Source organism: Arvicanthis niloticus, chromosome 13 (assembly GCF_011762505.2).
Source record: "Arvicanthis niloticus isolate mArvNil1 chromosome 13, mArvNil1.pat.X, whole genome shotgun sequence".
In the NCBI taxonomy this organism is placed as follows: Eukaryota; Metazoa; Chordata; class Mammalia; order Rodentia; family Muridae; genus Arvicanthis; species Arvicanthis niloticus.
Window position 1 is genome coordinate 50,658,878 of NC_047670.1, and position 13,582 is coordinate 50,672,459.

A 13,582-nucleotide genomic window follows, 5' to 3' on the forward strand; every position below is an offset into this window, starting at 1 on the left:
AGGAAGTTTGGAGAGGCTGGTGGGGCCGATGAGAGAAGCATTTCTGGGGGTGCCCACTGTAAATGTCCAGGGACGTCCTGGGGATGACAGAGCCAGGTGTGTGTGAGCGGAATGGGGCGTAGAGATTGAGTCGCTGACTCAGTCAGGGCAAGCAGTGACCAGGATGGCAGGCAGCGTGGAGGAGGCTGACCTTTGGAGCCGCCTGCAAAGGGCTAGCCACTCATTTCTAGAATGTGTTCTCAGCTCACCTAGTGAGAGCCAGCCCACACGGAATCTGAGAAGTGCTTCGGGGTAAGCCCTGTAAGGAACTCGGGTTCTGGAAAAAGTCCAATTCTCAAAACAGAAGTTCTGGGAGGCGATCCGGTTCTAGAAGCACAAGGAGGCCAAGGAGAATGTAGGTTCTGGAAACAAATGCACAACCAGGTCCCGGAGGCGAGGTTTCTGGGGGCGGTTCTGGAAGCTAGGGGACTGCAGCGGAGCTCTGCTTCGCAGTGCCGGGAAGAAAGCAGGCATTGTTTAAGAATCAGCACAAGCACTTGTCTCTAACAAACCGTTTAAAAACCCCATTGTAAACATTTTTGGAGCAGTCCTGGAGGGTACAGTTGCCGTGGTGACGAGATAAAGCCCTGAAGTCCCTGCAGAGGCTGCAGCGACTCTCGGTCGCCGCCCCCAGTTCTGCTTGTCTTTTCCTAACTTTCCCCGCACGCCCTTGGCGCATGCGTACCCTGATCGGCGAGCGGCCCTGGTTGCTAAGAGTTACCAGATCCCTTACCAGGAGCCCGCCTTACTCTCACTCTAATTGGTAGTAGTTTCTAGTCATTGGAGAAGCTGCCACCTCTGATTGGACAACACTAAGTTTTTGCAGGCGGGGCCCCCGCTCTGCCGCACCGGTCAGTCGGACCCTCCAGGAGGGGAAAGTCCGAGCAGCACGGCTGGTCCTCCCTGGAGCGCGAAGGACCTGCTGCTCGCAGCCTCTCTGGGTCAGCGTCCGAGCGGGCGGCGATGATCCTCGAGGAGAGACCAGATGGCCAGGGCACTAGCGAGGACAGCTCTCGGCAGCAGGACGACGGCAGCATCCTCAAGGTGGGGGCTGAGGAGGGGTGTGGGTCTCCAGCCTCCTGACCCCGCTCTTTGCAGTGCGGCCTTCGCGGCCTTTCCTTCCTGGAACCCTCTCCCCTGAAAGCCAGCTGGGGAAACTGAGGCCACTAGAAAAGGCCTGAGCCCGCGTCCCAGCCCGAAGGGAATATCAGTGGCGCAGTCCAGGTCTAAATGATTTCCCTGAAGCTAGGGATCCCCTTGGTTCTCAGAACCAAGAAGTTGGTTCTGATGGGTGACAACCCCCACTTTCTCACCTCCACCACTAAGCACGTGTGTTTTCTGACGCCTGGAAAGCCTCCTTTCCCAACAGTGTAGGAGCCGGTGTCCATTAGATGTTAGATTGTGCCACAAACAGCAGAAACCTTCCGGACTTCACGGAGCAGCCTAACTGCTTTTCCCGAACATACATACAGCCTCTCCAAAGCTCCTGACTCTAGGGATGATGCCTGGGCTTCCAGGAACACAGGGGTGGAATGGAGACTTGTTTGCTCTTTGCCTAAGGGATATTATGTTATCTTAGTCCGCTTCTCCGGTCTGGGTATTTCCTAGGGGTTCCTGAGTGTTTGAGTTTCTCTCTCTGTGTGTGTGTGTGTAGGCTCTGGGGTACTCCTGCCCAATCCCCAGAGCTGCTAAGCAGAAGCTCTTGTCCCATCACTACTCCCGGGTGTCTGCCATGGCACTTTGCCTTCCTTCCTTCCTGGTGTCAGATTGTACTTTGTTCCTGGCTGATTCTATCCAGCGTGTGTGTGTGTGTGTGTGTGTGTGTGTGTGTGTGTGTGTGTGTGTGATCAGGTCTCCTGGGGGAGCAGGAGAGGAGGGAGACAATGGGACTTGGACAGATCCCTCAAGGGCTCCATCTTACCTAGGCATGCCTGATACCATGGTGACTAGCTGGCACTGGGGAGGGGGTAGACTCGGGAAAGGGAAGGAAGGAGGGAGAGAGACAGAGACAGCATGCAACATGTACTCCAGGAACTCTTCTTCCTAAGGTGCCCATGCCTTGCAGGTGCCCTTTGGAGGGAGTGCATGTTGCATTTGGTCAGCCTCCCTGTGAATAGTGTGGGACTCCCCCCTCCCCGATAAAGAGCTGACTCAGTAAGAGAAGCCTGGGCAGGCTTAGGACTACTCTATTCCTTCTTTCTATTCCCAGTCCTGTGCAGGGATAACTGTCCCCTCCCTTTTGCTAATCCTTTAGGACGAGCCCAATTCAGGTCACTGGGTCTTTGAGTGGGAGGTTTTGTTTCTTTGATCCTCTCCTTTTTCTCTCTGGCCATGGCCAGGCTCTGTTCTGGTTTGGTCACTGCTATTGCGGTGTCCAAAGTGATGGCAAGCTCTCCCAGAGCTAGACAAGAGTAGCCACCATGGAGGTCAGCCATGGTTAGATGGATGGCCTTTGTTTCCAGAGGGTGGGGAGATCCCGCCGGGAGAGAGATGGTTACTCAGCATCTGTGCCCTCCCTGCTGGGCACTTCCCTCAGCCCAGCGTGGAAAACTAGGTGTGGGCTATCAGCTTCCAGAATCCATCTAGCCGAGCTTATCTTGCCCTTCCACCAAAACAGGTTAGGAGGCTGGCTTGGCCTCCGTAAGTGAACCAAGGTTAAGAAGGGCAAGAACAGGCCCAGGGTCTGGGGCTGGTGCCTAGAAAACTCAGAGTGGCTGGCTGCTGCAGCAGGTGGGGGAGGGGCTGAGGCTATAGGCCATCAGTGAGCTAGACCCTTGTAGCAGGATCTTAGGGAAAAGATGTTTGTAGTCTTCTTAGTAGCTTTGAAGACAGGAGACTACTGTGGCCTCAGTTTCCCTTCTGCACAGGCAGGGGTAGACCCCGAGAAGGTGACAGTACAATGTGACTCTCCTCTGCCCCTATGCTATCTTGTGCCGGCTATCCAGAGAGTGAGTCACCTATCCGTGGTCACCCAAGGATGACTTAATGGCCTCCTTCTTTCAGAGTGAGCCCAGGTGCCACTTCTGTGGGTGCTCTTCAGTGACATAAGCCTCTCTTGGAAAGTTGGCTCCATGGTAAGGGCCTGGGGCCACAGTCAAAGTGATTGCCTCCAGGAGCTCCATCCATGCCAAGGTACAAGTCTCACTTAGACACACTCAAGGTGCTCAGACTGTTCTTTGCATGACAGTAAGCCACACTGTCAGTATCAGCACTGCCAGGACTTACACACACACACACACACACACACACACACAACTCTGTGTCATTTGGAATAGAGCCTTTGAGTTTCTGTGACCTCCTTCCTCATATGTGATCACTAGCGAGGGTGTCCCACAGGGAAAGAGCCACCTGCAAGATCTTTATCACTAAGTCTTAGGCCAGTGGGTTAACCCAGCAGGGTAAGAACCCTGCATGGCTTAGAGGACTTCATTCTGTGTACAGCACCACTGATCCCCACTCCTCAGCAGCTCTGGGAGGAAGCCTGTGTAGGCCATGGCCGAGCCTGTAGTTGGAGAGGGGTGTCACAGATAAGGCAGGCCACTGCTCTCACATTACACAAGAGGAGCTTTCATCCTACGGGAGCTGGCAAGGGACACTGGAACCTAATGCCTTGTTTACTATATCACAGATCAGGTACCCACTGCCTGAGCAGCACAGGCTCATGACCCATAACTGCATGGCTCTTAGTGCCTGTGGCTACGCTACTTCAGAAGCCTTGTGGGCAGATAAGTCTCCAGGGCTACATAGGCCAGGTCCTTTTAAGAAGGTTCATCCTGGGCTTTGGTAGTAGCTCTCTGGAAAGGTGGCCAGACCCCAAGGCAAATTGTACTACATGCTTAGTTGATCTGGTGAGTCCCGGGGGCATAAGACATTGATTTCAGCCAGGACAATTAGAAGGGCTTCCTATGGAGAACTACAACATATTTTCTTTTATTTATTTTTATTTTATGCACATTGGTATTTTGCCTGCATAGATCTCTATGTGAGGGTGCTGGATCCCCTGGAACTGGAGCTACAGCCTTGAGCTGCTGTATGGATGCTAGGAATTGAACCTGGCTCCTCTGGAAGAGTAGCCTGTGGTCTTAACCACCGAGCCATCTCTTTATCTCCTTATTTTAATTTTTAGAAGGTCTTATTTTTAATTATGTGACTGTTGTTTGCATGTCTGTGTGTGGTTATTTGCGTATGAGTACAGGCGTCCTTACAGGCCAGAGGTGTTGGATCCTCCCCTCAGAAGCAGAATGACAGACAGTTGTGAGCCACCTGACATGGGTGCTGGGAACCGAACTTGGGTCCTCTGCAAGAGCAGTATGGCCTCTTAACCACTGAGCCATCTCTCAAGAGCTGGGTCCAGAGCTATTATATCACATTTTAAACTGTGGAGCCATGGAGTACCCAGTGTTAGGAGAGTGGGTTATTTGGGGAGGCCTCTTGATATATGGACCAATTTGTTGGTTGGGATGAGGCTGAGCCTATGGTATCTGTGAAGTATTGAGGAGAAGCATTTCACCCCTGTTCCCCAGCCAGGCCTGCCTAGGTCCCTTCCTGCAACACTAGCTCAGGTTCCACCCACAATGACTACTGCTTTCCCTAAAGACAGACCAAGGTCCTCTATGCTTGGCAGAGGCTATGCTGATGGGGGCGCTGCAGGCATAACCACATGCACCCTCCTGCAGGGCTATGACTCCTTCGTGCAAAACCATCCTGGCCAGCTGCAGAGTCACAGGGCTCGGCTTCACCAGCAGATCAGCAGGGAGCTCCGGATGCGGACGGGTGCTGAAAACCTCTACAGGTGAGCAGGCCGCTGCCTGGCCCTGGACAGGGGGGTGAGCCTGTTATTAGTCAGAAAGAGGGACACATGGGCAGATGCCCATGCCATAGCTACCATTCAGGTCCCAGTAGCCACACTATATACTTCACCATTCAGCCTAGACCCTCACAGACAAACCAGGCCCATTCCTACCTCTGGGTCTCCCCATCTATGCTTGACCAGAAGACCAGAAGCCCCTTTAGGAGGCCCAACAGTATCTGGCAAACCTCAGAGGCTGCTCAGAAGAGGCTGTATATGGTGCGTGGCTAGGCACTCTAAGGTTGGAGACCTTGCAAATGATCGATCATCTGACTTCAGCTGCTTCCTCTGAACACAGTAGCATTCTGTATACTCTCCTCTCCCTTTGCAACCCACACTATACAGGAGCCCCAGGCCCATAATCCCTCAGCATCCTCCTCTTCCCTGTCCAGGTCTGTGTTGGTGACCAACACAGATACAGGGAGGGCTGGCTGTGCCTATAGTCCAGTTGGAATCATGGTGGCACTGGAGAATGAGCTCTAAGAGGAGGCGTTCTAGAAGGGAGGGCACCTCTGAGCCAGCCCTACTCAGCTCTACTTCAGCCATACTCCAGCAAGGGGAGCCAGCCCAGCAGTGCGCCCCTTTGGATGGGCTCTGAAGTTTGGGTGGGGCGGGAGAGCCGCTGTGAGTCAGGGTCACTGGAGCTGGCTCAGATGTGGGTCTTCTTGCCTCTCCCGGCCCCTCCCAGAGCCACCAGCAACTCCTGGGTCCGAGAGACGGTCGCCTTGGAGCTGAGCTACGTGAACTCCAACCTGCAGCTGCTGAAAGAGGAGCTGGCGGAGCTGAGCAGCAGCGTAGATGTGGACCAGCCAGAGGGGTGTGAGATGCCAGGCGGGGCACACACACGTGTGGAGGGTGCACCTGGGTGGCGGGAACCTCAGGCTAGGACTCTGGGCCGCTGTGGGTAGTAGATCTAGAGCCCATTCTTCTGGTTCTAGTGAAGGTATTACTATTCCCATGATCCCCCTGGGCCTGAAGGAAACCAAGGAGTTGGACTGGGCTACACCGCTAAAGGTAAGTGCTGGGCTGTGAACTCTGAGGGACAGGGCCCTGAAGTGGGCTGAGGGGGACTTAGATGCTTCCTAATCTACTCATCTCATTGAACAAATAAGGAAGCTGAGGACAGTGGGGAGGAAGAGCTACTATACGGGGAACTGAAACTGCCCTTCTGTTACCTAATTCTTCCGGTCTCTACAACCCGGGCTAAGGGTTATATGAAGGACTGGATTCTGGGGTCCTGCCCCAGAATGGCTATGAAGGAGCCTCATCATTCTAGAAGCCCCAGTATGACCACCAAGTTCTAGGATCCCCTGGCTCAAGGATGTCACCCATCTGGTACCTACTCCTTGAGAACTGGCTCCTGAGTGACCTGGAGGGAGTTCAGATCCCAGAACAGGCCATGATCCTTTGTCCAGGGCCTATAGGGCCTCATGGGAAAGAGACATGACCTGAGTCTCCAAGGTGGCAGATGAGAAAATATGTGTAAAGATGGCACCACAAAGCTGGGCAGTGGTGGCACACGCCTTTAATCCCAGCACTTGGGAGGCAGAAGCAGGTGGATTTCTGAGTTCGAGGCCAGGCTGGTCTACAGAGTGAGTTCCAGGACAGCCAGGACTACACAGAGAAACCCTGCCTCGAAAAACAAAAAAAGATGGTACCTCAAGAACCCTGGCCCAGTTCTGTCTTAGGAACCCACGCCCCACGCCCCAGGGACCAGAACACCAGCATCCTCCAGTGTTACAGCAGCCCCCAGTTCTTCAGCCCTTCTCCTTGGTCCCAGTACTAAGTCAGCCTGCTCTACCATGACCCCTCCCATTCCCAGAGCAGGCTGCCAGGTGTGGAGTGCCCCAAGGGCAATACCCATTCCTCCTTCAGGAGCTGATCTCTGAGCACTTTGGAGAGGATGGTACCTCCTATGAGACAGAGATAAAGGAACTAGAAGACCTACGGCAGGTGGGTGGGCTGCTCACCGTCTTGTTGCTCCAAAGACAGAAGAGAAGGTTGGATCCCGGTGTAGAGGTTCACATAGATTCCCTACGTGATGGGAGGGAATCTGGGAGATAGCCCGTGTTTGTGGAAGGACCCGGGACTAACAGCTGACTCTGTTCTGGCCATGCTCTGTTGCTCTTGGAAGGAGCAGCACATGGCCCCCCCTCCTCAGGGCCTTCCTTGGCCTCTTGTGCCAGGCTGCCTTCAAAGTCCCTAGGATGCCAAGTGCTCCTTGGGGATGATGCCCAGGGATTTCCTAGGGTGGCATCACGATGGTGGGCCTTGGAACTGGGCTCACCCGGACTCTCCCTTCTAGGCCACTAGGACTCCCAGCAGGGACGAGGTGGGCCTGGACCTGCTTGCATCCTACTATAGCCAGCTCTGTTTCCTGGACGCACGTTTCTTCAGTCCCACCAGGAGCCCAGGGTTGCTCTTCCACTGGTAGGGGCTAGTAACAGAGGTAGAGGCCCAGGGATGGGAGGCCAGATGGTTATGGGAACTGTACCCATCCTGACACCCTGCCACAGGTACGACTCGCTCACGGGGGTCCCGGCACAGCAACGGGCTCTGGCCTTCGAGAAGGGCAGTGTACTGTTTAACATTGGGGCACTCCACACGCAGATCGGAGCACGGCAGGACTGCTCCTGTACCGAGGGCACCAGCCACGCTGCTGAGGCTTTCCAGAGGGCTGCTGGTGAGGGCTGTAGACCATGATAAGAGGGGTAGGGTGCCCATCTCTGTGGCAGGAAGTAGTGTTGGTGGGCATGGCCTCCCTGTGCGATAAACTTAGCACATAAGCCCTTTGGTGCGAAGTTCTGAAGATAGTCCTGGCGGGCATAGGGGAATCCTTGCCGGCATGAGGACTCTGTCCATCCTCAGGGGCCTTCAGACTCCTGAGGGAGAACTTCTCCCATGCGCCAAGCCCAGACATGAGCACCGCCTCTCTCTCCATGCTGGAGCAGCTCATGATTGCCCAGGCACAGGAGTGCATCTTCAAGAGCCTTTTGCTGCCAGCCTCTGCCACACCTGACATCTGTCCAGATCAACTGCAGCTGGCTCAGGAAGCTGCCCAGGTGAGGTCAGGGAGTTCTGCCCAGAAGCCCCAACAAGCTGGCCAGGTGGTGGCCACTCAACAAGCGAAGAGCAGAGCTCAGAGGGGAGACAGGCACAGAGTTGGGTTAGAGCCGGGTCAGGGAAGGATGGGCGGCCACAGACAAGGCACCTGCATTAAGTGCTCTGTGTCATTCCCTAAAGCCAGTCGCTGTCCCCATTTTCTTGAGGTCCTGAGAATAAGAACGGAGCCCCCAGATGCTCAGGTCTGGCTCAGCTTGGAGTCTGGGGAGAGGCTGCTGGAATGTGGGACGGAGTAGGAGATTGAACCTAGGGTGCAGAGGCAGGAAACTTAATCTGTCTACTCAGGGTTGACTGGCCTTGTCTCTTGAGCTCCATGGGGCCGGGGGGAAGGCAGAGGCTCCATTTGTACCTGCATGCCTGTTTGGTAGGTGGCAACTGAGTATGGGTGTGTGCACCGGGCCATGGCCCAGCCACCTGTCCGAGACTACCTGCCTGCCTCCTGGACTAACCTGGCACGTGTCAAGGCTGAGCACTTCTGTGCCCTGGCCCACCATCATGCAGCCATGGCCCTCTGCGAAAACTACTGTGAGTGTATCGCTCCACATGCCCGTGTGTGCCCACAGAGGCTCCCTGCTCGGGCTCACAGCCTCTCTGTCCCCTAGCAGCAGCCAAGGGAGAACTCTCAAGGCAGGAGCACATCTTCCAGCCCTCAACTACCCGTGAGCCCCAAGGTCCCCCACTGCCGCAGCACCCAGAAGAGCGCAGGAAGCTTGGTGAGGCATCACACACAGGGCCCTGGGCTAAACAGGGCATGGTCCCCATAGCCACTCAGCAACTGACATCCCTGGGTTGGTGGGAACTGCTGAGAGCAGGGTTGTTGAACTGGACAGCTGGGGACATAGATGTGGACAGCTCTTTCGTCCCTTGCTCAACTGTTTGGCCTGGCAGAACTTTCCTAATCTGGCCAACACTGTCGGACCCTGTGGCCCATTCCACTTCCTGATGCATCCTGAGACAGAGGGTCTGGAACCCAGCCTGGAAGGGCCAGCTTGCATGCATGGTGTGTGTGTGTGTGTGTGTGTGTGTGTGTGTGTGTGTGTGTGTGTCTGTATGTGTGAGTGACAGTGCCATGCCTGTGCACAGCCAAGGCCCACCTGAAGCGTGCCATCCTGGGCCAGGAGGAGGCGCTGCGGCTTCACACCTTGTGCAGAGTCCTGCGCCAGGTGGACCTGCTACAGGTTGTGGTGACTCAGGCACTGCGGCGCTCCCTGGCCAAGTACTCAGAGCTCGAGCGTGAGGATGACTTCTTCGAGGCTATGGAAGCCCCCGACATCCAACGTGAGCATCCAGGGCCCTTTGGGATGAGTATGCCAGTCAGAGGACCAAGCTGAGCCCCTGCAGCTATGGCTGAGAGGCAGTCAGCAAGCCAGGTGTGGGAGCACGTCTGTGATCCCAGCCTAGCACCAGGGACCCTGAGTCAAGAGGACAGAGTTGAAGGTCAGCCTGGGTTACATAGTGAAGCCCTCTTTGGGTGGGTGGGAGGCAATCTGTGTTGAGGAGTGGATCCTAGAAGGATATCAGGCCAGCATCCCCTGCCACCTCCTCCCCCACTTGACTCTTGCAAGGCAAGAGGGGACAGAGGCACAGTGCCAGCTGGGGCTTCCAAGTGCATTCCTGGGAGCCTCTACATACACTCATGGGAATAGTGCAGCCCCAGATGTCAGTCAGGACAGCTAGGCTTTGAGGTCCCAAGCCAGTCCCGTGTGCAGTTGCGGGCCACACACTGAGCTGAGCCAAATCCTATTGGTGGAACTCTGGTTCTGGGAGGGCCAAGACCCCGGGGTTCAGCTCCAGTTCTCCTTTTCCTTTTGCTTGGTCAGCCAAGACTCACCAGGCCCCAGAGGCGAGAATGCCCAGCCTGTCACAGGTGAAGGTGACAGACTTCTTCCACCGGCTGGTGAGCATGCCAGCTTCCCCTACCTGTTCCTCTTCCCTTCGGCCCCTCCCCTGTTCCTGCTCCAGGGTGTGTGGGTTAAAATGGGGTACCAGACTGGTCAGGGCTCTGTGACTGCCACTCAGCCAGCCCTCTACCACATGTCTCCTCCCAGGGACCCCTGTCCGTGTTCTCAACCAAGAACCGATGGCAGTTGTCAGGGCCGGTGCACATGACTCGAGGAGAGGGAGGCTTTGGGTTCACGCTGCGTGGAGACTCACCGGTCCTCATCGCTGCTGTCGTCCCAGGGGGTCAGGCTGAGGTAAAGGCCCCCTAGCCCCTAATGCTGGGATCCTGGACGACCATAATGTACTGCCACCGCCTCACTGATCCACTTTCTCCATAGTCTGCTGGCCTGAAGGAGGGTGACTATATCGTGTCCGTGAATGGGCAGACTTGCAAGTGGTGGAAGCATGTGGAAGTGGTGACACAGCTGAGGGACATGGGCGAAGAGGGCGTGAGCCTGCAGGTCGTGTCCTTGCTGCCCAGTCCTGAGCCACGTGGCATGGTGAGCGCTTGGCCTGGGAAAAGATCCCCAACCCTCAGTCCTACCCAGCCCTGGTCATTCCCCAACCCCCACCCCCAGGTACTCAGAGAGAAGGTGGCCAGGTAGCCTTCACTAGGGGTGGCTTTCTGGGCAATGGTCACTTCTGACAATGCCTCCACAGTGTGGCTACTGTCCTGCTCCAGATTCAGCCCCCAGGCCACCTCGGTGAGATTTTGTCTCCAGAATGAGAGGCTTCTAAACCAGTTTATCCCAGAGGTCACATCTGTCCAGCATGGCCACTCCAGGGTAGAGTGGCAAGCAGCAAACAAGGAGCCTCACAAGGCCACTTCAAATGCCCCTAACATGTCCCTAACACACCTATCGTTCCTAGAAATCTCTAATCTCTTCTCAGGGTGGCCGCCGATAGGGTGGGCAGTGATGGCTGACCACAGCCATCTCTGTCCTGGCTATAGGGACCCCGACGGCCAGCACTGCTGTGGAACCAGAGAGAATGTGGTTTTGACACACCGATGCCTGCACGTACCCGCCCCTGGCCCATCCTTGGCTGGAGCCGCAAGAACAAACAAAGCAAGACTGGGAGCCACCATGACCCCTGCACCAACAGGAACTGTGTCACCTGCCCCTGAGCTGGACACCCTGTATCCCTGTGTGCTCAGAGTGGCTGTGGAGGCCGTATTCCTATTACATCACCCTGTAACCAGCTCCACCTAGCCAGGTGTGCCCAGTGGATTCTGTCCTCTACTCTGAGGGACTACTCAGGCTGTCCCCACCTTGCTTAGAGATGTCTATTAAAAATGCTGGTCAGATGAGGTGAGTCTGAGTGAGGTACTGGTGCCATGGCCACCAGAGATATGTCTCAGTGTAGTCCAGATATACTGTCCCTCTGCAGAGGCCCCCTCACACAGTTGCAGAGGGCAGCAGAGCTGGTGCTATCCTCCTGCAGCCGGCCTCTTAGCCCCTGTCATGCCCCATCTGCTCTGCAGCTGCCTGGCTCTATACTCAAGTCCAGTTGCTCTGAGCATGTACCCTTATGGCCCTACCCTGATTCTGCCTGGTCCACAGTAGCCCTTCTGGTCACCAGCCTCCCTTACTGGCTAGTCAGTTTCTCCATGTGTAAGATCCCAGCAAAGACATTTTATCTCCAGTCCCCTTATACTCCCCCAACTTTCAGGCCACCCTGTTTCCCATTCTACCTGCTCCCATGCAGGTCCTGGCAGTTCCTCAGAAGGGTGGGCTCTGGACCTGGACTCCAGAGGGACAGGATGGCGGCGCCATGCGAGAAGCAGTCCTGAACTGTGCATGGCTGAAGTGCCATGAAGATGCTCTCCCTCAAAGGCTCTGGATGGTTCAGGATGAAAACAGAAAGGCTGTATGTATTTCTGTAGTAGAGAATGCAAGAAACCTGGGCTCAGTCCCCAGAACTAGGAAAAACAAAACAAAACAACAACAAAACCAACAACAACAACAACAAAAAATCACGACAAATTAGATGGGGAACTTGCTCTCTATGACCACCAGGGGGCGTGTGTCACCCATTCATATAGCCCTAGGAGGCTGCAGCTCATCCAACCCCCACAAATCTGAGAATCTGAGGACAGGCCAGGAAAGAGAAGAGTCCGGCTCCTAGTCAGCAACCCACCCACACCCTTTCAACCTCCAGCCTCTGCCCAGGGGCTCCCAGATGAGAGCACCCGAGTCTGCTCCAGGTCTGCCTGTCCAGGGCTCTGCCGCCCATCACCCTGTGCAGTCATCTGTGTCAAGGTCCAGCGGGTGAATGTAGGGTGTAAGCACGTGGGTCCTGAAGCTCCAGGTTCAGCTTTCTTCTAATGTAGGAGAGGCTCCCAGGGGATCCAGGTGTGTTCCTCATCACTCACCTGCCCTCCTGGGACAATCTCCAACTCAGCACAATGGCCGAGGCCACTCGGGCTCCTCAATACTTGCTAATTTTATTAATAAAACTGTGTGTCAGGGAAGCCATTACATGATAATCAGGGATGACAGGGTGGGCAGATCTTGTGGAGGACAGTGAGTGTGGGACACCACACACACACACACACACATACACACACACACACAAAGACGCGAGCCTTGGATTTTCTGTCAAGATGAAGAAGACCAGAGCTGCCCGTCACCTCCTGCACAGTGAGTGGCCGGGTTACCAGGGCCTGTCTCCACACTCTCTGCTAACCTTCCCACACCCGGGCCTTCTCTCCGGGTCCTTGCTAACTGAGCTCTCTACCTTAACTCTTAAGTCCCTGGCTCAAAAGTTTCGCCACTTTTGGGGCCTCTCTTACTGCCGTCCCTCCCAGAAGGAATCAGGTACAGCTCCATGTCACTCTGTCTGAGTGGGTCATCCCTGCACTCCCACAGGGTGAGCTGAGTGCCCAGATCACACTATCCCTGGGCAGGACAGAGGTCCTTGAATCAAAGTGAGAAAGCTCCCAAGACCAGGGTCCTGAGTCTAGAATTCCATCTGGGCTTGGACAGAGTGGCCAGAGAAGCCCTACCTAACCCTCTGTGTGAACTTCTTTTAGACAGGAAAATAGGTGTGTGTAATACACACCAGTATGCTGGAGGGTACTGGCCCTGATCTTAACAACACACTGCTACTCTAATGGGCCAGCTGATGGGCACCCCACCAGAAATGCAAGCAGTCTTGGTTCTGGCATATCTCTTCTTACCACCCTGCCCCACACACTTTCCCAAACCTTCCTACCCAGCTGGCATCTTCTCAGCCTTTAGAGTAAATGTCCCCCTTCCTTGGGCTGCTTTTGCTTGGCCAACCCCTGCTCTGGACTGCAGCCCCTTCTGGCTCAATCATGTAATGCTGACTCTTATGGATCACAGGTGGACCCTTGGGTCATGAACAAGGATTGGCCAGCTGGTTAGTGAGGGCTCCAAGTACCTGAGGAAGACATGCGACATATGTCACACACACACATGTGCTGCCTGAGAGGGAAGAACAGCCAATGTAGAGCCAGGGTCCATAGCCAGCAGGGAGAACACAAGGCTCACAGAAGTGGGGTGTCTGTGTGCACTTGCCATGCGTACAACCCAAGGCAGCTCACGCCATGGAGGGGGTGCTTCATTTTCAGAGTGGATTCCCTGGGCAGGAGGCTGAGGCGTGCAT

General features: G+C 55.3%; 1 protein-coding gene across 3 annotated transcripts; it reads left to right on the forward strand.

Moving 5' to 3' along the window:
* The first annotated feature begins 749 nt into the window (after window positions 1-749).
* Rhpn1 (rhophilin Rho GTPase binding protein 1) lies at window positions 750-11,258 on the forward strand. 3 transcript variants are annotated; one of them, XM_034517504.2, is made up of 15 exons: window positions 750-1,083; window positions 4,716-4,831; window positions 5,577-5,705; window positions 5,827-5,902; window positions 6,764-6,841; window positions 7,194-7,318; window positions 7,405-7,571; window positions 7,757-7,950; window positions 8,380-8,536; window positions 8,617-8,724; window positions 9,095-9,289; window positions 9,832-9,908; window positions 10,060-10,206; window positions 10,291-10,452; window positions 10,905-11,258. In XM_034517504.2, the coding sequence occupies exons 1-15, from the start codon at window positions 1,003-1,005 to the stop codon at window positions 11,076-11,078; spliced, it is 1,986 nt and encodes a 661-aa protein (XP_034373395.1). In that variant the 5' UTR covers window positions 750-1,002; the 3' UTR covers window positions 11,079-11,258. The 3 variants fall into 3 exon arrangements, with proteins under 3 accessions (XP_034373395.1, XP_034373396.1, XP_034373397.1); XM_034517505.2 differs by having other exon boundaries at window positions 842-1,083; window positions 8,614-8,724; window positions 10,844-10,980; XM_034517506.2 differs by having other exon boundaries at window positions 849-1,083; window positions 8,614-8,724.
* The last annotated feature ends 2,324 nt before the right edge of the window (window positions 11,259-13,582 follow it).

Coding starts and splice junctions, on each gene's coding strand:
- Rhpn1 (XM_034517506.2), top strand. CDS start 1,003: ATGATCCTCGAGGAGAGACCAGATGGCCAGGGCACTAGCGAGGACAGC. Junction 8,537..8,613: donor GGCCCTCTGCGAAAACTACT/GTGAGTGTATCG, acceptor TCTGTCCCCTAG/CAGCAGCCAAGGGAGAACTC. Junction 9,290..9,831: donor GGAAGCCCCCGACATCCAAC/GTGAGCATCCAG, acceptor TTGCTTGGTCAG/CCAAGACTCACCAGGCCCCA.